At 45.2% G+C, this 25166-nt stretch overlaps 2 protein-coding genes across 6 annotated transcripts in view; one reads left to right on the top strand and one right to left on the bottom strand.

Annotated features, from left to right (window-relative positions):
• LOC133080959 (C-C motif chemokine 4) overlaps positions 1–6082 on the bottom strand; it is a 174085-nt gene extending 168003 nt beyond the window's left edge. For all 5 annotated transcript variants that reach the window (XM_061177148.1, XM_061177150.1, XM_061177149.1 and 2 more), the window contains exons 1-2: positions 5940–6082; positions 4054–4126 (exon numbers count right to left, since the gene is read on the bottom strand). The gene's annotated coding sequence lies outside the window, so the exon portion shown is untranslated. The remainder of the gene's footprint in view (positions 1–4053; positions 4127–5939) is intronic.
• Positions 1118–21816, top strand: LOC133080767 (glycine cleavage system H protein, mitochondrial-like). Its single transcript, XM_061176879.1, has 3 exons — positions 1118–1231; positions 1834–1961; positions 21260–21816. Exons 1-3 carry the CDS (start codon positions 1118–1120, stop codon positions 21813–21815), a joined length of 798 nt encoding a protein of 265 aa, XP_061032862.1. The 3' UTR covers position 21816.
• The last annotated feature ends 3350 nt before the right edge of the window (positions 21817–25166 follow it).

Below are 25166 nucleotides of genomic sequence, written 5' to 3'. Positions count from 1 at the left end.
CCCCGCTCGCTGCAGCTAGAGAAAGCCTGCGCGCAGCAATGAAGACCAAATGCGGCCAAAAATTAATTAATTAATTAATTAATTTTTTAAAAAAGAAGGTACGAGGAATGGAAATATATTTTATTGAAAGGAAAAAGGGTGATTTTGTCCTACAGCTGGCTATTTCTGAATAAGGAAAGAATAAGGGACAAAGTATGGCTACAGAAAGATGCAGAAGGTTTTCAGAAGAGGAAAATTGAGAAAAGAATTTTGTATGTGGTCAGGATTTTCTAAGGTTGGATTAAGTTTAATTAGGTAAATGGATTTTATTAAGAGTAGGCTGATGCAAGACTGGATTTGGTTTCTCTCTCTCATAAGAGGAAAAAGTTGTCCTGGAATGCTGCTTTTGATAAGAGGTGGTGTGAGTTTCTGTGCCTTTAAGTGATCTATATTTACTTTTGGTTTTTTTTTCCCACCTTAGCGCAAGGAATAAGTATTGTTTCACAGCAACCTATGATCCTATCTGACCGGGTGTTTTAAATTTTTTTTAATTTTTGACAGACTTCTCAAATATCAAATTCTAATTGAAGGGCTTCCCTGGTGGCGCAGTGGTTGAGAGTCTGCCTGCCAATGCAGGGGACACGGGTTCGAGCCCTGGTCCGGGAAGATCCCACATGCCACGGAGCAACTAAGCCCATGCACTGCAACTAAAGCCCGCGCGCCCTAGAGCCTGCACGTCGCAACTACTGGGCCCACGCACCACAACTACTGAAGCCCCCGTGCTGCAACTACTGAAGCCCGCGCACCTAGACCCCGTGCTCAGAAACAAAGAAGTCACCGCAATGAGGGGCCCGCGCACTGCAACAAAGAGTAGCCCCGGCCCGCCGCAACTAGAGAAAGCCCGCTCACAGTAAGGAAGACCCAACGCAGCCAAAAAAAAAAATTCTAATTGAAATTCTCTTGACTTCCAGTTAACTTTGGGGAGCTTCAAGGGGCCCGGAACATCCCAAAGAGAGATGCTAAACTAATTGGGTTAATCTGTAGGGAGAGGTTTGGCAGGTTCTCAGAGAACGCTGACAAGTTCAGGGATAAATTTATCAGGCTGGGGTTGACATTCTCTCTCACCTGGCAGGACATCATGGTCATTCTGGCCCACTGTTGCACCCTGGATGAAAAGGAGCATATACCGAGAAAGGCCAGGAAACATGCAGATGGCCAACTGGCCACCAATCCACAGCACCATATTTACCAGGTGAGTGGGGATGCCATCCCACAACATGACCCACACTGCGACTGTGAAGATCGTGTAGGCCAGGCTAGGATGTTTAGACATTATATTGTATGTTTATCAGAAGGAATGAAAAGGTGTATGGTGAAGCCTGTAAATTATGATAAGGTCCAGAGGTTACACAGGAAAAAGATGAAACCCAGCAGTCTTCTTGAGCCGGGTGACAGAGGCATTCAGGAAGTACACGAATACAGACCCTAAGTCCGCAGAAGGGGGGACACTATTGGCCATGCATTTTGGCACCCAGGCTACTCCTGATATCCGGAGAAAATTACAAAAGCTTGAGGCTGGGCCCCAAACCCCACTCTCAACCCTGGTAGAGGAGGCCTTCAAGGCTTATAACAACTGAGACTTAACAGAGGAGGCCAATAAGGATAAGAGGCTAATAAAGAAAACGCAGCTTTTGGCTGCTCTGATTCAGCCACCACCTTGAGGGGACCCTGGAGGGCCGAGAAGGCTGGATAGGCCACCAAGAAGCCTCCTGGACCCAAACCAGTGTGCCTTTGCTGGAAGGAGGGGCACTGGAAGGGGGAATGTCCTGAGTGCCCTCCTGTGGGACGCCCAAGGGGCAGCCCAACCGGCCCCAGTTCCTCGCACACCGACTGACGGGGCCTGAGCGCCTGCCCGGCTCCAGATCCCACTCGATCCATCCTCATTACTCCAGTGGAGCCTCGGGTCACCCTCAATGTGGCAGGTAGGAGAACTGAATTTCTTGTAGACAATGGAGCCGCCTGCTCTGTTCTGACTTAGCCAGCCGGCCCCCTCTCCAACCATGACTGTACTGGGACGGGAGTTGATGGACAGCCAAAGGTAAGGCGATTTACGTCCCCCCTTGCCTGCGGAATCAGGTCCATTATTATTACTTACTCCTCTTTGCATATGTCAGAATGCCCTGTCCCCCCTCCTCGGGAGAGATTTGCTAAATAAGTTAGGAGCTAGTATATTCTTAGAACAGGGTGAAGTCCAAAGAGGTAAAGAATCTGAACAGAGAATGAATCTATTACTAGACCCACCTGTTGGGCATCAAAATATTCCCCAAGACATCCCACAAGAAATTAGAGAACGAATAGATCCTGCAGTTTAGGATACCTTGGTGCCAGGAAGGGCAAAATGTGTTTCCCCAATAAAAATAAGGTTAAGACCTAGGGAAGAATACCCCTGGAAGAGACAATACCTTTTAAAGCCTGAGGCCCTGAGGGGAATCCAACCACTGCTCAGCATATTCCTAAAACATGGACACATTAGGCCCCGCCAGTCCCCTGCAGCACCCTGACCCTCCCCATTCAGAAGCCTAACGGGGAGTATTGGTTTGTGCAAGACTTAAGAGCAGTGAATGAGGCCGTCACCCCTATTCACCCACTGGTGCCAAACCCATGCACCCTCCTCACCCAAGTACCAGGGACCACCCGGTATTTCTCTGTTTTGGACCTCAGAGGTGCATTTTTCTGTATTCCCTTACATCCAGATTCTCAATACATTTTTGCCTTTGAATGGAGGGACCCTGACACGCTGGAGGCTACCCAATATACATGGACAGTGCTTCCACAGGGTTTTCAGGGCAGCCCCCATCTTTTTGGAAATGCATTAGCAAAGGAACTGAGGAAACTGAGAGCCTTGAGAAGGGAACTCTGCTACAATATGTTGATGATTTATTGGTAAGTAGTGAGACCAAACAAGATTCAGATCAAAATACTGTTAGAGTCTTAAATTTTCTGGCAAAACGGGGATATAAAGTCTCTCTAACCAAGGCTCAGATCTCATAGCAATGGGTTAAATATTTAGGATTTGTTTTGACCCCAGGGGCAAGAGCCCTGGCCATGGATCAAAAAACAGCCATTGGGCTTCCCTGGTGGCGCAGTGGTTGAGAGTCTGCCTGCCAATGCAGGGGACACGGGTTCGAGCCCTGGTCTGGGAGGATCCCACATGCCGCGGAGCAACTAGGCCCGTGAGCCACAACTACTGAACCTGCGCGTCTGGAGCCTGTGCTCCGCAACAAGAGAGGCCGCGACAGTGAGAGGCCCGCGCACCGCGATGAAGAGTGGCCCCCGCTCGCCGCAACTAGAGAAAGCCCTTGCACAGAAACGAAGACCCAACACAGCCATAAATAAATGTATGGGGGAAAAAAAAAAACAGCCATTACCATCTCCAACCACAAAGAGGCAACTCTGAGGCTTTTTCTCAGGATGGCTGGGTTCTGTCATATCTGGATCCCAAATTATGGCCTTATAGCAAACCCCCTATATGAGGCTCTAAAGGGAGAAGAAAGGGAACCCCTTCAATGGAATAAGGACCACCAGCGGGCCTTTGAGACTCTAAAGCCTGAGTTGAGTAGAGCACCAGCACTGGGGCTTCCACATTTGGACAAGCCCTTTGCCCTATACATTCACAAGAGGTCAGGGACAGCACTAGGAGTCCTGACCCAAAAGCTGGGACAGGATCAGAGACCAGGGGCTTACTTTTCAAAACAACTGGACTCAGTGGCCCTGGGATGGCCAAGCTGCCTGCGGGCAGTAGCAGCCACAGCCCTGTTGGTTAATGAGGCTTCCAAGCTCACCCTGGGACAACATTTAGATGTGTTAACCCCTCATCAGGTACAACCTGTGCTGGAAGTCAAAGGACATCATTGGTTGACTGGAGGAAGGTTAACAAGATATCAGGCCCTCCTAATGGACACCCCCGACATTACCTTAAAGGTGTGCCAAACCCTGAACCCAGGAACTCTGCTTCCAGAGGTCGAGAGTGGAGACTTATTGCATCAGTGTATAGAGACCAGAGAATGAACTTACTCCAGCAGACCTGATCTTCTAGATGAGCCTCTTGACAGTCCTGAGGTCGAATGGTTTACTGACGGGAGCAGTTCTGTAGAAATGGGAACCCAAAAGGCAGAGTATGCCATAGTTAGTCTAGATGAAGTCACAGAAGCCAAGGCCCTGCCACCCCAGACATCAGCCCAGAAGGCTGAACTAATTGCATTAATGAGAGCTTTGCAATTAGGGAAGGAAAAGAAATTAAATATTTTTACTGACTCTAAATATGCGTTCCACGTGCTACATGCTCATGCTGCCATTTGGAAAGAAAGAGGAATGTTAACCACTAGAAATTTCCCCGTAAAACATAAAGATTTGATTCTGGCTGTTTTAGAAGCAGTGCAACTTCCGACCCAGGTAGCAGTAATCCACTGTAGGGGCCATCAGAGGGATGGATCTTTTGTGAGCCAAGGGAACAGCAAAGCTGATCAAATTGCAAAACAGGCAGCTTGATTGCAGGAACCTGAACAAGTTATGGCTCTAGTGATTGGCCCCCATGAACTCCCTAGCCTTCCCCAGTATTCCCCACAGGAAAAAGAAAATGCTGAGAAATGGTGCTATGAGAAGGGAAGCACAGACTGGTATAAAAAGGAGGATAAGTTTCTAATCCCTGAGGCCCAAAAATGGAAACTCACTAAGAGCTTACATAATGCCACCCATTATGGGAGGGATGCACTGTGGAACTTGATGCAAAAGGCTTTTTCAGGGAAGGGGCTTAAAAGAACAGTAAAACAAGTAACACTTGCCTGTGATTTATGTGCCCGTAATAACCCACAGACTCATCCAATCCTCCTGTCATTACTCAGGCCAATTCAACACCAAGGGACATACCCGGGGGAAGACTGGCAGTTAGATTTCACCCAAATGCCCCCATGATCAGGATATAATTATCTTCTGGTGTTTGTTGATATTTTCACAGGATGAGTTGAAGTCTTCTCCACCTGATCTGAAAAGGCTATGGACTTCTGTAAGTCCCTTTTAAAAGAAATAATTCCTCGGTTTGGACTTCCAAAGTCCCTCCAGAGCCATAATGGGCCCTCTTTTATAGCCAGAATCACACAGGGGCTCACAACAGCTCTAGGGATAGACTACAAACTACACACCTCTTGGCATCCCGTCTTCAGGGAAGGTAGAGAAAGTGAACCACCCTTTAAAGAAAACCTTAGCAAAGCTCTGCCAAGAGACTCATGACCCTGGACCAACTTGCTCCCTACTGCACTCCTCAGTAGCCCCCAGGGGTGGTCTGAGACTCAGCCCATTTGAAATGACCTATGGGAGACCTTTTCTTACTACTGACATTCTACTGGATGAGGATGTGAACTAGGCCCTGAGATATATTATTAATCCAGGACAAGTTCAAAAGGCAATCCAGGACTAGGCCCACAAGGCACTGCCGGCTCCCACTAAAAATACAGAGGAAGGAGCAGTTCCTTCACAAATAAACCCAAGTTCTTCTTAAAATCTGGAAAGGCAGGGAGGGGCAAGATGGCGGAAGAGTAAGACGCGGAGATCACCTTCTTCCCCACAGATACCTGAGAAATACATCTACACGTGGAACTGCTCCTACAGAACACCCACTGAACGCTGGCAGAAGACGTCAGACCTCCCAAAAGGCAAGAAAATCCTCACGTACTTGGGTAGGGCAAAAGAAAAAAGAAATAACAGAGACAAAAGAATAGGGACGGGACCTGCACCAGTGGGAGGGAGCTGTGAAGGAGGAAAGGTTTCCACACACTAGGAAGCCCCTTCGTGGGCAGAGACTGCGGGTAGCAGAGGGGGGGAAGCTTCAGAGCCACGGAGGAGAGCGCAGCCACAGTGGTGCGGAGAGATTCCCGCACAGAGGAGCGGTGCCGACCAGCACTCACCAGCCCGAGAGGCTTGTCTGCTCAGCCGCCGGGGCGGGCGGGGACTGGGAGCTGAGGCTCGGGCTTCGGTGCTAGCCGGGAGGGAGTCCGGGAAAAAGACTGCAGCTGCCGAAGAGGCAAGAGACTTTTTCTTGCGTCTTTGTTTCACGGCGTGCAAGGAGAGGGGATTCAGAGCGCCACTTAAACGAACTCCAGAGACAGGCGCGAGCCGCGGCTATCAGCGCGGACCCCAGAGACGGGCATGAGACGCTAAGGCTGCTGCTGCCGCCACCAAAAAGCCTGTGGGCGAGCACAGGTCACTCTCCACACCGACCCTCCCGGGAGCCAGTGCAGCCCGCCACGGCCAGGCTCCCGTAATCCGGGGACAACTTCCCCGGGAGAGCGCACGGCGCGCCTCAGGCTGCTGCAACGTCACGCCGACTTCTGCCGCCGCAGGCTCGCCCCGCCTCCTCCGTACCGCTCCCTCCCCCCGGCCTGACTGAGCCAGAGCCCCCGAATCAGCTGCTCCTTTAACCCTGTTCTGTCTGGGCGGGAAACAGACGCCCTCCGGCGACCTACATGCAGAGGCGGGTCCAAATCCAAAGCTGAACCCCTGGAGCTGTACAAACAAAGAAAAGAAAGGGAAATCTCTCCCAGCAGCCTCAGAAGCATCGGATTAAAGCTCCACAAACAACTTGATGTGCCTGCATCTGTTGAATACCTGAATAGACAACGAATCATCCCAAATTTAGGAGGTGGACTTTGGGAGCAGGATATATTAACTTTTCCCCTTTTCCTTTTTTTGTGAGTGTATATGTGTATGCTTCTGGGTGAGATTTTGTCTGTATAGCTTTGCTCTCACCGTTAGTCCTAGGGTTAGGTCCGTCCGTTTTTTTTGTTTTTTTTTTTTTTAACTTAAAAAAAATTTTTTTTCCCTAATAAATGTTTTCTTAATAATTTTTTCCTTATTATCTATTTTTAAAAAATTAAAAAAAAATTTTTAAATAAGTTTTTTCATATTTTTATTTTAAAAAATTAAATTTTTTTTCTTAATAAATTTTTTTCTTAATAATTTTTTCTTATTTTTATTATAAAAAATTAATAAATCTATTTTTAAAAATTAAAAAATTTTTTCTTAATAAATTTATTCTTAATAATTTTTTTTCTTATTTTTTATTATAATAGCTTTATTTTATTTTATTTTATCCTCTTTCTTTCTTTCTTTCCATTTTTTCTCCCTTTTATTCTAAGCCATGTGGATGAAAGGCTCTTGGTCCTCCAGCCAGGCATCAGGGCTGTGCCTCTGAGGTGGGAGAGCCAACTTCAGGACACTGGTCCACAAGAGACCTCCCAGCTCCACGTAATACCAAACGGCGAAAATCTCTCAGAGATCTCCATCTCAACATCAAGACCCAGCTTCACTCAACGACCAGCAAGCTACAGTGCTGGACACCCTATGCCAAACAACTAGCAAGACAGGAACACAGCCCCATCCATTAACAGAGAGGCTGCCTAAAATCATAATAAGGCCACAGACACCCCAAAACACACCACCAGACGTGGACGAGCCCACCAGAAAGACAAGATCCAGCCTCATCCACCAGAACACAGGCACTAGTTCCCTCCACCAGGAAACCTACACAACCCACTGAACCAACCTTAGCCACTGGGGACAGATACCAAAAACAACGGGAACTACGAACCTGCAGCCTGTGAAAAGGAGATCCCAAACACAGTAAGATAAGCAAAATGAGAAGACAGAAAAACACACAGCAGATGAAGGAGCAGGGTCAAAACACACCAGACCTAACAAATGAAGAGGAAATAGGTAGTCTACCTGAAAAAGAATTCAGAATAATGATAGTAAGGATGATCCAAAATCTTGGAAATAGAATAGACAAAATGCAAGAAACATTTAACAAGGACGTAGAAGAACTAAAGAGGAACCAAGCAACGATGAAAAGCGATAAAATGGTGGAAATAACTACTGCAGAGCAGAATAAAGAAAAAAGAATGAAAAGAACTGAGGACAGTCTCAGAGACCTCTGGGACAACATTAAACGCACCAACATTCGAATTATAGGGGTCCCAGAAGAAGAAGAGAAAAAGAAAGGGACTGAGAAAATATTTGAAGAGATTATAGTTGAAAACTTCCCTAATATGGGAAAGGAAATAGTTAATCAAGTCCTGGAAGCACAGAGAGTCCCATACAGGATAAATCCAAGGAGAAACACACCAACACACATATTAATCAAACTATCAAAAATTAAATATAAAGAAAACGTATTAAAAGCAGCAAGGGAAAAACAACAAATAACACACAAGGGCATCCCCATAAGGTTAACAGCTGATCTTTCAGCAGAAACTCTGCAAGCCAGAAGGGAGTGGCAGGATATACTTAAAGTGATGAAGGAGAAAAACCTACAACCAAGATTAATCTACCCAGCAAGGATCTCATTCAGATTTGATGGAGAAATTAAAACGTTTACAGACAAGCAAAAGCTGAGAGAGTTCAGCACCACCAAACCAGCTTTACAACAAATGCTAAAGGAACTTCTCTAGGCAAGAAACACAAGAGAAGGAAAACACCTACAATAACAAACCCAAAACATTGAAGAAAATGGGAATAGAAACATACATATCGATAATTACCTTAAATGTAAATGGATTAAATGCTCCCACCAAAAGACACAGACTGGCTGAATGGATACAAAAACAAGACCCATATATATGCTGTCTACAAGAGACCCACTTCAGACCTAGAGACACATACAGACTGAAAGTGAGGGGATGGAAAAAGATATTCCATGCAAATGGAAATCAAAAGAAAGCTGGAGTAGCAATTCTCATATCAGACAAAATAGACTTTAAAATAAAGACTATTACAAGAGACAAAGAAGGACACTATATAATGATCAAGGGATCAATCCAAGAGGAAGGTATAACAATTGTAAATATTTATGCACCCAACATAGGAGCACCTCAATACATAAGGCAAATACTAACAGCCATAAAAGGGGAAATCGACAGCAACACAATCATAGTAGGGGACTTTAACACCCCACTTTCACCAATGGACAGATCATCCAAAATGAAAATAAATAAGGAAACACAAGCTTTAAATGATACATTAAACAAGATGGACTTAATTGATATTTATAGGACATTCCACCCAAAAACAACAGAATACACATTTTTCTCAAGTGCTCATGGAACATTCTCCAGGATAGATCATATCTTGGGTCACAAATCAAGCCTTGGTAAATTTTAAAAAATTGAAATCGTATCAAGTATCTTTTCCGACCACAACACTATGAGACTAGATATCAATTACAGGAAAAGATCTGTAAAAAATACAAACACATGGAGGCTACACAATACACTACTTAATAACGAAGTGATCACTGAAGAAATCAAAGGGGAAATCAAAAAATACCTAGAAACAAATGACAATGGAGACACGACGATCCAAAACCTATGGGATGCAGCAAAAGCAGTTCTAAGAGGGAAGTTTATAGCAATACAAGCCTACATCAAGAAACAGGAAACATCTCGAATAAACAACCTAACCTTGCACCTAAAGCAATTAGAGAAAGAAGAACAAAAAAACCCCAAAGCTAGCAGAAGGAAAGAAATCATAAAGATCAGATCAGAAATAAATGAAAAAGAAATGAAGGAAACAATAGCAAAAATCAATGAAACTAAAAGCTGGTTCTTTGAGAAGATAAACAAAATTGATAAACCATTAGCCAGACTCATCAAGAGAAAAAGGGAGAAGACTCAAATTAATAGAATTAGAAATGAAAAAGGAGAAGTAACCACTGACACTGCAGAAATACAAACAATCATGAGAGATTACTACAAGCAACTCTATGCCAATAAAATGGACAACCTGGAAGAAATGGACCGATTCTTAGAAATGCACAACCTGCCAAGACTGAACCAGGAAGAAATAGAAAATATGAACAGACCAATCACAAGCACTGAAATTGAAACTGTGATTAAAAATCTTCCAACACACAAAAGCCCAGGACCAGATGGCTTCACAGGCGAATTCTATCAAACATTTAGAGAAGAGCTAACACCTATCCTTCTCAAACTCTTCCAAAATATTGCAGAGGGAGGAACACTCCCAAACTCATTCTACGAGGCCACCATCACCCTGATACCAAAACCAGACAAAGATGTCACAAAGAAAGAAAACTACAGGCCAATATCACTGATGAACATAGATGCAAAAATCCTCAACAAAATACTAGCAAACAGAATCCAACAGCACATTAAAAGGATTATACACCATGATCAAGTGGGGTTTATTCCAGGAATGCAAGGATTCTTCAATATACGCAAATCAATCAACGTGATACATCATATTAACAAATTGAAGGAGAAAAACCATATGATCGTCTCAATAGATGCAGAGAAAGCTTTCGACAAAATTCAACACCCATTTATGATAAAAGTCCTGCAGAAAGTAGGCATAGAGGGAACTTTCCTCAACATAATAAAGGCCGTATATGACAAACCCACAGCCAACATTGTCCTCAATGGTGAAAAACTGAAACCATTTCCACTAAGATCAGGAACAAGACAAGGTTGCCCACTCTCAACACTATTATTCAACATAGTTTTGGAAGTGTTAGCCACAGCAATCAGAGAAGAAAAAGAAATAAAAGGAATCCAAATCAGAAAAGAAGAAGTAAAGCTGTCACTGTTTGCAGATGACATGATACTATACATAGAGAATCCTAAAGATGCTACCAGAAAACTACTAGAGCTAATCAATGAATTTGGTAAAGTAGCAGGATACAAAATTAATGCACAGAAATCTCTTGCATTCCTGTATACTAATGATGAAAAATCTGAAAGTGAAATTAAGAAAACACTCCCGTTTACCATTGCAACAAAAAGAATAAAATATCTAGGAATAAACCTACCTAAGGAGACAAAAGACCTGTATGCAGAAAATTATAAGACACTGATGAAAGAAATTAAAGATGATACAAATAGATGGAGAGATATACCATGTTCTTGGATTGGAAGAATCAACATTGTGAAAATGACTCTGCTACCCAAAGCAATCTACAGATTCAATGCAATCCCTATCAAACTACCACTGGCATTTTTCACAGAACTAGAACAAAAAATTTCACAATTTGTATGGAAACACAAAAGACCCCGAATAGCCAAAGCAATCTTGAGAACGAAAAATGGAGCTGGAGGAATCAGGCTCGCTGACTTCAGACTATATTACAAAGCTACAGTAATCAAGACAGTTTGGTACTGGCACAAAAACAGAAATATAGATCAATGGAACAGGATAGAAAGCCCAGAGATAAGCCCACGCACATATGGTCACCTTATCTTTGATAAAGGAGGCAAGCATATACAGTGGAGAAAAGACAACCTCTTCAATAAGTGGTGCTGGGAAAATTGGACAGGTACATGTAAAAGTATGAAATTAGAACACTCCCTGACACCATACACAAAAATAAACTCAAAATGGATTAAAGACCTAAGTGTAAGGCCAGACACTATCAAACTCTTAGAGGAAAACATAGGCAGAACACTCTATGACATAAATCACAGCAAGATCCTTTTTGACCCAGGTCCTAGAGAAATGGAAATAAAAACACAAATAAACAAATGGGACCTAATGAAACTTAAAAGCTTTTGCACAGCAAAGGAAACCATAAACAAGACCAAAAGACAACCCTCAGAATGGGAGAAAATATTTGCAAATGAAGCAACGGACAAAGGATTAATCTCCAAGATTTACAAGCAGCTCATGCAGCTCAATAACAAAAAAACAAACAACCCATTCCAAAAATGGGCAGAAGACCTAAATAGACATTTCTCCAAAGAAGATATACAGATGGCCAACAGACACATGAAAGAATGCTCAACATCATTAATCATTAGAGAAATGCAAATCAAAACTACAATGAGGTATCATCTCACACCGGTCAGAATGGCCATCATCAAAAAATCTAGAAACAATAAATGCTGGAGAGGGTGTGGAGAAAAGGGGACACTCTTGCACTGTTGGTGGGAATGTAAATTGATACAGCCACTATGGAGAACAGTATGGAGGTTCCTTAAAAAACTAAAAATAGAACTACCATACGACCCAGCAATCCCACTACTGGGCATATACCCTGAGAAAACCATAATTCAGAAAGAGTCATGTACCAAAATATTCATTGCAGCTCTGTTTACAATAGCCAGGACATGGAAGCAACCTAGGTGTCCATCATCGGATGAATGGATAAAGAAGATGTGGCACATATATACAATGGAATATTACTCAGCCATAAAAAGAAATGAAATGGAGGTGTTTGTAATGAGGTGGATGGAGTTAGAGTCTGTCATACAGAGTGAAGTAAGCCAGAAAGAGAAAAAGAAATACAGTATGCTAACACATATATATGGAATCTAAGGGAAAAAAAAAAAAGGTCATGAAGGACCTAGTGGCAAGATGGGAATAAAGACACAGACCTACTAGAGAATGGACTTGAGGATATGGGGAGGGGGAGGGATGAGATGTGACAGGGTGAGAGAGTGTCATGGACATATATACACTACCAAATGTAAAATAGATAGCTAGTGGGAAGAAGCCGCATAGCACAGGGAGATCAGCTCGGTGCTTTGTGACCACCTAGAGGGGTGGGATAGGGAGGGTGGGAGGGAGGGAGATGCAAGAGGGAAGAGATATGGGAACATATGTATATTATAACTGATTCACTTTGTTATAAAGCAGAAGCTAACACACCATTGTAAAGCAATTATACTTCAATAAAGATGTTTAAAAAAAAAAAAAATCTGGAAAGAGGAGTTCCCCACAAGACCAACTATTGCCAAAATGGAAGGGCCCCTATAAGGTAATTTTAGCCACCCCTACTGCTGTCAAACTGCAAGGGGTATCTAGTTGGGTACATTTGTCCAGACTAAAGCTTTTACCTCCAGGTCACAACAGAAAAACAATACACCTGTGAGCCAGTGAAAGATCTGAGATACCTATTCAAAAGACAGGCACCATCAACAGGTAAGTAAAACGATATAGTGTGTTGGCTCCTATCTGAAGCCTTAACGGGACTTGGGACCTCTCTTATTTCCTTGGCTGATATGGTTCTTGACAACTGTCTGACCCTTGAGTACCTTCTGGCAGAACAAGGCAGAGTTTGTGTAACAACTAATACTTCCTGCTGGGCTTGGATCAATGTGACAGGACAGGTAAAAGTTAATATTAAGGAAATATACGCCCGGGCAGAGTGGCTTCACAATTTCAGCAGGGGGCGATATCGCCTCCCTTGTCTAGTCAGCAATTAAGGAAGCCCAAAGTTAACTTGGTTCCTTCCCTTTCTAAGCCCTTTAATGGCTATTGTTGTTCTTCTCCTTTTTAGCCCTTGTTTGTTTAACCTTTTGGTTAAGTTTGTGTCTTTCAGGCTCCAACAGTTTGAAGTAAGGCTCACGATGGCTCAAGGAATTTAGCCCATTCCAGCGGAAAGTGGCCCAGGTCCCTACAGGTCCTTGGAACAGTCAGCGAGGGACTTCTACACCTCTAGGGTAGGCTAGAGTCTGAGACCCCTGTCCAGCAGGAAGCAGTTTCAGAAGAAGAGAACTTCGGCCCTTTATCCCTTAAGAATAAGGGTGTAGAGTCTCTCAGGGGGGAATGAGACAGGTTGGGACCTGGACCCTTTGCTGCAGTGCTGCAATGCTTGTACCTGGACACACCTCTCCTCAAGCAACAAAATACAAAGAAACTGTATGGGACTGAAAATAACGACATTCCTGCACAGTTGGGGCAAATTCTGGACAAAAGATACAAAGAGACCAAAAAACCCAACTGCCAATTTTGAAGAGCCTGGAGCAAAAGCAGGGTACTGCGCATGCCCCCTGCACACAACACTACCTAAGGAGTGGGTAAAGCACCTAAGCCACCCCTCCGGCCCGACCCCTGGACACACCCATACCCTCACCCCGTGTAAGGAACAAGCTACATCCCCCCCGCCCCGCCCACCCAGGAGCGAGCAAGCAAGGGAAACTGTTGTTTGTTCTGGCTCCCCCCTGCTGCAGCAGGGGCCCCAATAAAGCCTTGCGGGGGTGGGGGGATGGGATGGGGGGACAAGACTCAAAGACATTGAGTGACTCACCCAGGGTCACATACCTGGTAAGAGGGGGAATGTACCCGACTCTTCCCCACTCCACATTTCTCAGTGAAGTCACAGGTTGGTATGATGGAGTTTGGCTTGAAAAGATAGTTTGGGGTCAGATTGTCAAGACTTTTGAATGCCACAAAGAGAGGTCTGAATTTTATTTTTTTATGAAATGAGTTATTGAATAAAATTTATTGAAGAAAAATCTGGTTTCAAATCATGTTCCAGTAATTCATTGCTGTATAACAAATCACCCCAAAACTTGGTGGTTGAAAACAACACGACTTATTATCTCTAATAGTTTTTGTGGGTTAGGAATTCAAGAAAGGCTTAGCTAGGAGGTTCTGGTTTGGGGTCTCTCTTGTGGTTACAATCAGATATCCTCTCTCTCTCTCTCTCTCTCTCTCTCTCTGTCTCTCTTCCTCTCCCTCTATATCTATCTATCTATCTATCTATCATCTATCTATCATCTATCTTTCTGTCTCTCTCTCCATATGGTCTCTCCAGCATGGCAGTCTCAGAGTAGCTACAGTTCAAAGGTTGCCAGAGTGAGTATCTCAAAACGAACAGCAAGAAGCTGCATAATCTTTCTCTAATCTAACCTTGATTCACTCATATCTACCTGTTGATACCGTCACAAAGGTCCAGCCACATTCAAGGACAGAGGGCATACGCTTCCTCTTGACGGGAGAAACATCAAAGAACTTATGGACATGTTTTTAAACCACCACCTCTATACAACAGGAAGAATAATAACAATAGCTATCTCAGGAGGGTTGGTGTGAGACAAATAATATAAAGTATAACTGCTAAACAGTATATTATCATAACTCCAGCTCTATGTGACTTACAGGCAATTTGATTAGCCTCACTGCACCTCAGTGTCCTCACCTATAAAATGAAACTAGTACTTGTAACTGGAATGAGACCAGAAGCCCAGTCCTGCAAAATGGTATATGCCCTTGGTGGATGGATGGGGAGACACCAAGGAAAGACGCAGGCTTAGAATTCAGAGTAAGACAGGACCTCAGTCCTCCCAGAGAACAAGCAACAGGAACTCAAAACCAAGGTCAAAGTAGGAGCCATGTTCTTTTAACTGGATCCTGTGGCAAGAAACAGGTGAACGCAGCGAGTAGTAATAATTGCTATTTACTGAGCATCTTTTATGTGCCAAACGTGGTACTAGGTACCTGGGGGTGAGGTGTGTGACTTGGAGCCCAGGGACCCGTGCTGGGGCATTGCATCTAGGGTCTGACTTTAAAAAGGTTCCCCCAGGCCCTAGGTATCCTCAAGTCAGCCTTGATTTGCTCACCAAGGAGCAAGTGAGCCTGCAGGTAGAAATCAGCTAGTCCAGCTGTGGGAAGCCAGGGTGAAAAGTGGGGCTGGGGGCCGGTTCCTCTCGCTGCCCCTCACACTACACTTTCTATTTGGCTGTGACTTTGCATCTGCACAAGGGCCATGTCTGTAATGGAAACATTAAAAACAAAATTTTTCCTGGGGTCACCTTTAAATTACATTTGCAGAGCATTCAGGTGTTAGAGAAATGTAATAACTTTCAGCATCAAGATGGGTATAATTTAAACTCCAATTCTATCAATAGCACATTGCCAGTTGTCTGACAAGTAGATGTTCAGTTTGGATACAACCAGTGTTGACACTCAGCCAGCTCCCCTCTGGAGCTGCTGTAGCTTTGACACATAGTAATAAATTAAAATGTAACCAGCTCCTTCTCCCCAGTGAATTCCATTAACTCACAGCAAGTCTGCCCACAGAATCCCCATTGATCCAGGTTCTGGCCTAGGGCTGGCCTCATCTGAAGGTGATACAGTAAAATGAAAACACCAATTATCCTGTCGGCTGGCACCAGAGTTGTTCTTTAAAAAGAAATTGCTGTCGTTTAGGAAATTAATTACCTTGAAAAGTCAATTAAAGAGTGAATGGAAGGAAGGTGGGAATCATTGCACATGGGTTGGAAGGGAGAAAAGACACAAAAGTGAAAGCTAAGCTATTCTACATACAAACAGGACAGGAAGTTGAGAGAGAGGAAAGCAGAGAAAAGAGGAGAGAAAAGATCAGACAGCACAGAAGGAGACTGATTAGCAGAAAGAAAATCTAAGCGACAGGGAGACAAGAGGACATCTAAGACCAAGGCTGTCTATTCCATTCTCGGTTGTTTGCATCGCTGCAATGTAAACCACTCAACGCCTCCCCAAAACTTTCAGGGAAGTCTGATATGTCCCTACACCCTTGCTGGTAGTATTATGGGAAGTAAAGAGTCAGGATAGTAAAGTGTGTCCTACCCTACTTTCACCCCTGACAGTAAAGATGGACAGTTTTGTGTCTGCCCACCACATGGTCCTAATGGCATTGTCTGTCTCCAGGGTCCCTCCCACACCTAACCATAAAGATTGGTCCATGAGGTGGACATACGACACACACAGGGCCAGACCAAGTCCCTCCCCCACCCCCCACCCCCAGAGATTGGTAATGAATACTTGGAAAAAGAAGCTTGCTCTTTTCTGGGGTTGGCTGAGCTAGAATGACAAAAGGCTCGAACAACGTATGGCTTTGTCCCTTTCCCCCATCTCTCCATAAAGGAAACCCATCTTCAGGAGAAGATAATTGGGCGACATGCAGAAGAAGCAGAGATGAAAAGTGGAGCGCAAGAAACCCCTGATGACATTGAGCCTATGGATCAAGCCAGACCTGAAGCCTGGAACTTCTTGCACTTTCCAGTTCCATGAGTCATTAAGTTTCCTTTTTGATTAAGCTCAATTTAAACTAGATTTCTGCCACTTTAAATCAAAAATTAATAGCTCCTCCACTGATGCCCAGGTAGAGGTAGGAGGATCCTCATGAGAGAGAAGGAGGCAAAAAAATCACAAACTGGACCAGCAACAGAGTGAATGGTGGCCCTTCGCATTCCCAAAAGGACAGAGATGCAGCTGCACTTGAAGGTGACACAAAAGCAGAGGTGGGACAGACCACTTTTCCCAAATCTACTATAGGAAGGTTAACTTCGAAAGAAAAAAGTTTGACTAGGAATTGGCAAGGCTGAATCATTGCTCAGGCAAATTGTGAGCTGGGTTACAGTGTAATGGTATCATCTGGGCTGCAGCAGGATTGCCTGGGAGAAGGGGGGTTGGCATGGAAGTTGAAGTCATGTTGAGGAGCCCCATGCCCATCCCTCACCAGGGTCATATCGACTTGTCATGTGCCTGTCATCCATCTATTGGCACTTCAATTTGGGGGCCAGGTATACTGTTTTTAAATGCTAGCACCTTTAGGAAACGAATACACTTGCTGGTGCTGTCCATTCACACCATGCTTAGAGATGGAAAGTTTTGGAAAATAGGAAGTGAGAGTAATTATGGATTATGGGGGATTTCCTGGAGAGGCCAGGCTTAAATTAGGCATTTAAATGAGGGTTCCTGGAAACAGAAAGTTTCCGAGGGAGAGGTATCCATATCTGCCACAGTCCAGTTCTCATCCTGACCTCTGCAGACAAACTCGTCCCTTCCCAGTGTTGCCTGGGGGGTATCAGTGGGATGTGTCCTACTTCTCAGTGGGGTCCAGAAATAGTCGTCTGCTCAGAAGCTCTCTAATGCCCCCAGAAGGCCATCCTAGCCTTTGGCTAGGGCCTCCTGGGAACAGGGATCTCCCAAGTGAAGACCTGTTCTCCCATCCAGCAGCGATAGCCCGCTTCCCCAGCTCAGTCCTGCCAGCCTTTTCCAAGTCCTTTCTGAGTCAGTCCTCCTTGCCCTGCTTTGACAGGCTAGGAACCAAGGTGACCCCTGTCCTTGAGCATCCTTGTATGCAAAAAGACTCCAGCTCGAGGTCCCCAGCCTCTGGGAGAGCTGATTAAACTTGGTGCAACCCCAATGCCACAGCTTTGTGGAAGTTCAGGACCACCCCCTCCACTGCCAAGATTTCCTTCTGTTCCTTTGGCCTGTTTTCTCCCTCTCCAATCTCCCTCCCCAATCAGGAGTCCCACACAAGCTCAGCAGCAGGTATCACCTTGCTGGATCTCCTCCTTGGTAAACCAGTTTCTCTCCTTGCCCAAGAAAGAAGGCAGGGCCAGTGCCTCCTCAGAAGGAGGAAGGCATGATGTAGAGACAGGCGGAGAACCTAGAAACCCTGCCCCTTCCACCCCAAGAGGAGTGGCAGAGGAGTAGAGGGTGAGAGCTCAAGACAAATAACCAGAGAGCAGTGTGTCATGAAATTCTCCCTTCAGACCAGAGGTTGGAGGGAAACCTGAATTCAGAGAGCCTTGTGTCCAGCCTTAATAATTGTGGTGCATCCATACAACGGGATAATACACAGCAAACCACTGATAAATGCAATATGAATGGATTTCACAGATGTGATTTGGAGCAAAAGAGTCAGACCCATAAGAGTAAATAGTATGTGTCCATTTACATGAAATTCAAGGACAGTCAAAACAGTCATAGACATCAAATAGTGGTTACCTTTGGGGGATGGATATTCCCTACAAGAGAACGTGAGGGAGGGAATTCCCTGGTGGTCCAGTGGTTAGGACTCTGCACGTCTACTGCCGGGGGCCCAGTTCAAGGAACTAAGATCCCACAAGCCCTGTGGTGTGGCCAAAAAAAAAAAAAGAGAGAGAGAGCGAGAACATGAGAGAAACTTCTGGGATGCTGAAAATGAGTCTGGGTGATGGCTACACAAGTATTGATATATCCATGTGCCAAAATTCATCAAGCTGTAAGAGTTATGCACTTTGCTCTATGCAACTTACACCTCAATAATCTTTTTAATAAGGAGTTGGGGGAGTGGTAAGGCAGAGACAGCAGTTTTGTACTCTGCTCCCTTGGGAGCTGCACATCTATAAAGATAAAAACAGCTGGGATTGTGCAGAGGGCGCTGATGTAACCACACGTGGCTGTCCGGCCATATTCTACTGCTCCCTGTAGTATATTCTACACTGTACTTTACATGGCATTTTTAAATGGGAAAGGGGGTATGGGGAGGAGATGGAGAAATGCCCCTGGCTATAGAGGGGCATGACCCTCTTAGGGACGAACCCAGGTTACCAAATCTACACACATGCAAATGCAGGACACACCACTCATAGGAGTTAACAGTGGGGAAGGGAGCCCTATTGGAAGGCAGGCTTCCACATTTTATTCCCTGATAGGATATTTTGGGCTATTTTCCTATTGTTATCCCCTCTTCCCTTCCCTCATTCAAGCAGATAGTCTGCACCATGCAGCTCCTGCATCCCTCTCAGGGAAGAGAGAAGGCAGGGCAGAGAGCAAAATTGAAGGTCTCTTTGGCTTGTGTGTTCTAAAAGCTTAAGCCCCCTGCACAAAGAATAAAACAAGATTCAAAGCATACTTCCTTAATGTCTTCACCAGAATTATTAAAGAGTATGGATTTCTTCCAGGACGAAAAGAGAGTCCTGCTGGGAGTTTGGGGTTAGTAGATGCAAACTATTATATTTAGAATGGATAAACAGGGATTTCCCTGGTTGTGCAGTGGTTAGGACTCCACGCTTCCACCGCAGGGGGACGCAGGCTTGATCCCTGGTCGGGGAACTAAGATCCCACATGCCGCGCGGCGCAGTCAAAAATAATAGAATGGATAAACAACAAGGTCAGACTGTATAGCACAGGGAATTATAGCCAATCTCCCGGGATAAACCATAATGGAAAAGAATATAAAAAAGAATGTGTATATGTGTATAACTGAGTCACTTTGCTGTACAGCAGAAATTAACACAATATTGTAAATCAACAATATTTCAAGTTAAAAAAAAGATAATGAAACACTCTTTTAAAAAAAAAACCAAAAAACAGGGACTTCCCTGCCGGTCCAGTGGTTAGGATTCCAGGCTTTCACTGCCAGCGACCCGGGTTCAATCCCTGGTCAGGGAACTAAGATCCCGCAAGACACGCAGAGTGGCCAAAAAAAAAAGAGAGTCTTGGTTTGGGCTGGAGGGAGGCAGGTGCAGCCTGGGCATTCCAGCATCACTGCCAGGAAGCAGGTGTAAACAAAGATAAACAAAGAGCACTTCTCACCACCCAGTTCTACAAGGATTAGGTCATAACCCACAGCAGTCGCTGGTTGACAGCACACTCTGAGAGGAAATTAAGACAACAACAGGATGAGGCACTCTGTGCTTCGGACAAGCAGGCCCCTTTGTCAGCTAGATATTTATCTCAGGAAGAATTTTAATGAACCCAGATTCTCACATCTTCCCATACACAGAAAAGCACTAGAATCATTAACTTGAGACACCTGTTCTTTGTGACTAGCAGTAATCTTTTAGCAAGATTGACCGCATGTATTCTCTAGCCAGAAATCATACATGTACCGGTTGCTCCCCCACCTCTTCAGAGCAGTTTTCTCAGAGCAGCTGAGAGGTTGTCTCCCAGGCTATAGCCCTCAGTAAGTCCCAGAATGAAACTTGAACTCACAACTTTTTTTTTTTTTAATTTATTTTATGTATTTTGGGCTGCGTTGGGTCTTTTTTTTAAGTTATTTTATTTTACTTTTTATTCTTTTAATTTTTTTTTTTAAGATTTATTTACTTATTTATTTTTTTTTATTTTTGCCTGCATTGGGTCTTTGTTGCTGTGTGCGGGCTTTCTCTAGTTGCGGTGAGAGGGGGCTGCTCTTCATTGCCATCCTTGGGCTTCTCATTGTGGTGGCTTCTCTTGTTGCAGAGCACAGGCTGTAGGCACACAGGCTTCAGTAGTTGTGGCATGTGGGCTCAGTAGTTGTGGCGCACGGGCTTAGTTGCTCCGCGGCATGTGGGATCTTCCCAGACCAGGGCTCGAACCCGTGTCCCCTGCACTGGCAGGCGGATTCTTAACCACTGCGCCACCAGGGAAGCCCAAACTCACAGCACTTAACACTGTGTGTTTTTCTTGAAGTCGGCACAGGGAGACCCAAAGAAGAAGGGCTGTGGAGAACGTCCCAGGCAGATGGGCCACAGCAGCCCTGGGGCAGGTCTCCGTGTCCTCAAGTGTGACCCCAAACTATCGGAACACCACCAGACCCCCCACTAACCCCAGGGAGGATGACTCAGCAGTAACTGGTGGGGACAGATCATCATATGGGCCCCCCAACGCCTGGAACACCCCAGAAAGGCTGAGGTTAAAGTGTCCCACCAGGCCAGCAAAAAGGCAGGCTAAAAACACACATCAGGGGGTGCTCTAGATGCTGCGCGGAGACCCTCTGCACCCCTGCGAACACGGCGCTGCGAGTGGCGCGGAGCATGCGGGTCGCGGTCTGCAGCCTGCGCGCCATCTCTGCGCCCAATGCGCCCTGCCCGCCGCGGCCCTGGGGACTGCGGGCGGGCGCCGTCCGGGCGCTGCGCACCGGCCCCACTCTGCTGTCGGGTCGTAAATTCACAGACAAACATGAATGGGTAACAACAGAAAACGGTGTTGGAACAGTGGGAATCAGCAATTTTGCACAGGAAGCTTTGGGAGATGTTGTTTACTGTAGTCTGCCTGAAGTTGGGACAAAATTGAACAAACAAGAGGAATTTGGTGCTTTGGAAAGTGTGAAAGCTGCTAGTGAACTCTACTCTCCTCTATCAGGAGAAGTAACTGAAATTAATGAAGCTCTAGCAGAAAATCCAGGACTTGTCAACAAATCTTGTTATGAAGATGGTTGGCTGATCAAGATGACACTCAGTAACCCTTCAGAACTAGATGAACTAATGAGTGAAGAAGCATATGAGAAATACATAAAATCTATTGAGAAGTGAAAATGGAACCCCTAAATAAACTAGTTTGAAACAACTTAATCTAGCATAGTTGTCTTAAATTAGTGGTGGATAGATTTTTAAAAAGCAACTTTTAGCAAAAGAAACTACTTGAAACAATGTTGCCTGAAGAAAATACCCCTTAGCTTCCTAATGATTTCAGATAAACACTATGCATCTTTTTCACAACACCCTGTGATTTTTAGGATAGTCTCCAGTTATAATACTCAGAATTCCTGAAATTATCTGTGCTAAAACTAGTTATAAAAATTATGTAATTCAAGGATAACATTGTTATCTTAACCTTATATAATATTGTAACTTGCTTACAGCCATCCCTGGATTTGGGTCAAAATACTCAATGAACTTGCCACTGGAAATAAATGACAGTGGAGAAAAGTTTGTTAGTTGTATAGTGTCCAGTGAAGAACATTACTATCTTAATTTTGCAATATACTGTGTTTGCTGGTGCTACTTTTATACAGTGAAGCAACAGCCTTGCAGGAAAATAAGAAACAGTTTAATAATAAAATATTCAACCTCTTAATTAAAAAAAACAAAAACAAAAACACACACACATCAGACTAGGTTATAGCGGTAAAGTTTTCTTTCCTATAAACCCAAGTCCGTGGACTTAGAGTCCAGCTACAACTCTGGGTACTTCTGCATTATTTGAATCTGTTTTGATGATCTGAATCTTTTCTATGTTTGCGTTTTACTTGCACAATTTTCATTAACTTCTGTTACCCTGTGTCTCTGGCATGGAGACCCCCAAGGAAGGAGTCCGCTGAGGGTGTTCCCACTGTGGCCTCCCTGCCACTTTGGTGTGACCACAGACTCCCTTGACCCTTCATCCTGAGGCTGAACCACAGTGCGACCTCTGGCTGCCTCCCCCCTGGGCTCAAAGAGCAGCCTGTGGCTCCTGGCCGCAGGACTGGCAGGGTGCCTCCCCACCTGCCCTCCTACAGGACAAGAGTCCCTGTCAGCACCACCGCCCCACCCTCCCCCCAGCCCCCGGGGAGAGGGGGAGGGGGAGGGCCTGTTCCTCTCCAGCCAAGCTCCAGAAATCCCCCTCTGCCTAAGCAGCCCTGGCCTTGCTTAGTCTCGTGCTTGCCTCTCACAACGGCAGGGGACTCCCAATCCTGCCTGGGAGCCTGAAATGGAAATTCTGCATCAATGAAAGTGCCTCCTCTTCCCCTTCTCCGCGTCACTTCCTAAGGGGCATCTGTTTCCAAACCCATTTCCGACCCTGCAACCCTGTCATAGCCCAGCTTCAAGAAGCAAGAGGCGGGGCAGTAGGAAATGAAGAGGAAAATAACACTCACTGGCCATCTTTTTATCTCAGGCACTTTACACATGTCACTTAATCCTAATATCTACCCTGCAGGGCGGGGATTAGCTGTAGGACAGGTGAGAAAACTGTGGAGAATTCAGAGAGTTAAGCAACTTGCTCCAACTCACACAGCTAGTCAGTGACCAAGCCAAAATTCACATCTACGTCTGTCTGACTCCAAGGTTCCCAGATGGGACCAGTCAGTGCCTGAACTGCCGCCCCCATGGTCTCTACGGGCCATCGTCATAGAATCTACCGTCCCAGCTCAGCGTCCAGGGGTATTAGCTGAGGAAGTTCTTATGCCTCCACTGCCCAGTCTGTTTCTCCATTTCCAAGGCCCCAGCAGAGGAATCTTTTCAGTCCGGCTCATCCTTTTAATGCAGGCCACACAACAGCGGGCAGTCCCTCTACCACAAGCACCTGCAACTCTGCCCCAGAGCCCACCCCCAGCAAGATGGGAATGCTGGGGAATTCACCCTGAAGTAGCCCTCGATCAATGATAGACACGCAGTGGTGAGCAAATCACTCAGCCTCTCGCCCCTGGGGGAATACTCAGAGCGCCCAGAGGTCCCCAGAGGAACTGAGTCCGAGGCGCCCCATTACAATGGTAATCTGCTCAGTAAAGAACCCTGCAGGGGCGTCCTTCTTTTTTATGCTTCATTTCTCTGTTTCCCTACTGGAAATTCTCAGGATCACCTCCCAGTGAAGTACTTGCACTCAAATCCTTATCTCGCGGTCTGCTTCCAGGGGAGCCCAACCTCAGAAAGGTGTGAGAGAAAGGAAAGTCAAGGATGACTCCTAGGTTGTTGGCCTGACCAGTAGAGCTTCATCATCTTAGCTTAAGTAGCTACATATCCTGAGCATTTGCCACGTGCATCTGGCTGGGCCTGTGACATAGAGTTTGCTGATTAACTATCCCAGCCGCAGTGTGCAGTGTACAGGATTATCCCCATATTACCAATAAGGAAACAGGCTCAGGAAAGCTCAAGCCTTTGTCCAGGGTCAGACAGCTAGTAAGTGGTAGAACTGGTTTTCAAGGATCTGGAGGTGAGGGAGGGAGTAAGTCCACCCTGCTTTGGCTTGGCTGCTCAAAACGTGGGGTCAAGATGACCCCTATTTCCACTAGCCAGCCCCTCACTCCCAACAGGAAAGTTCTCCTTTCCTCACAGTAGAGATTTTTAATGGTGCTACCATTCACCTTTTCACTGATGGAGAAAGTGGAGGCAAGAGAGAAAGAAAAGAGAGAGAGAGAGAGAGACCAAAAGTACGGAGGGTGGGAGAGAATAAACAAGACAATAACAGCTATTTTGCAGTGAGTGCTTACAACACGTGTGCTAAGTAAGCCCTGTTCAATTCTTTATGTCATCTCATCTTGCCAAAAGCCTTGAGGAAAGAATTGTCTAAAATTATCCCCCATTTAACAGAAGCGGGGGGAAGGACAAGCTCAACAGAACAGTAAAGAGACAATCCAGCCCACCTGACATCCCGGTGGCCTGGGTCCAGTCCCACCTCCCTGTGACTCAGCTGCTGTTTTCCATTTCTTTTCTTTCTTTCTTTCTATTTTTTAACAAAACAGTTCCACATCCTACTTTCTGAGCATTTCCTGCCTGGGGTGGCGGGAGGGGGAAGTTTAGGGAATTAAGCCTCTGAAAGAGGACTGAAGCTACATGTCAAAGGACAGCCACATGACATAAAAACCCTCGTGCTTTCAGCAGCATCAGCAGGGCTTTGGAGAGAGAAATGCTGGTGGTCTGAGCATCTGCAGCGCTGAGGAAGGAGAGCAGCCTGTGTGTCTGCAACATGGGAGGGTGGTTTTGTGGCTGAAGGGATGTGTGCATCTGTGACAGCGGGGGTGATTCTTATCCATGCATCGTGTGGCAGTGTCAAAAATGTACACGTCACCACTTACATATACCCCCAAAAGGGTTGTTCTCTTTATTTTCAGTAACTGATCTCACACTGGAAGATCCATTCCCACCAATGATGGAAGAAGATGGGAAACCCTCTCCAAGATGGCCTCA

The sequence above is a fragment of the Eubalaena glacialis genome, chromosome 19, assembly GCF_028564815.1.
Source record: "Eubalaena glacialis isolate mEubGla1 chromosome 19, mEubGla1.1.hap2.+ XY, whole genome shotgun sequence".
NCBI classification, from domain to species: Eukaryota; Metazoa; Chordata; class Mammalia; order Artiodactyla; family Balaenidae; genus Eubalaena; species Eubalaena glacialis.
Note: the sequence above shows the minus strand (reverse complement) of the source record. Positions and strands in the feature narration are given on the sequence as shown.

What these genes read in the sequence shown, in the direction of transcription:
- LOC133080767 (XM_061176879.1), top strand. Translation starts at nt 1,118, where the DNA reads ATGGTCATTCTGGCCCACTGTTGCACCCTGGATGAAAAGGAGCATATA. An exon ending in CACAGCACCATATTTACCAG is followed by an intron (nt 1,232 to 1,833) that starts GTGAGTGGGGAT and finishes GGGACGCCCAAG; the next exon opens with GGGCAGCCCAACCGGCCCCA. An exon ending in GGTCACCCTCAATGTGGCAG is followed by an intron (nt 1,962 to 21,259) that starts GTAGGAGAACTG and finishes GGGGTGCTCTAG; the next exon opens with ATGCTGCGCGGAGACCCTCT.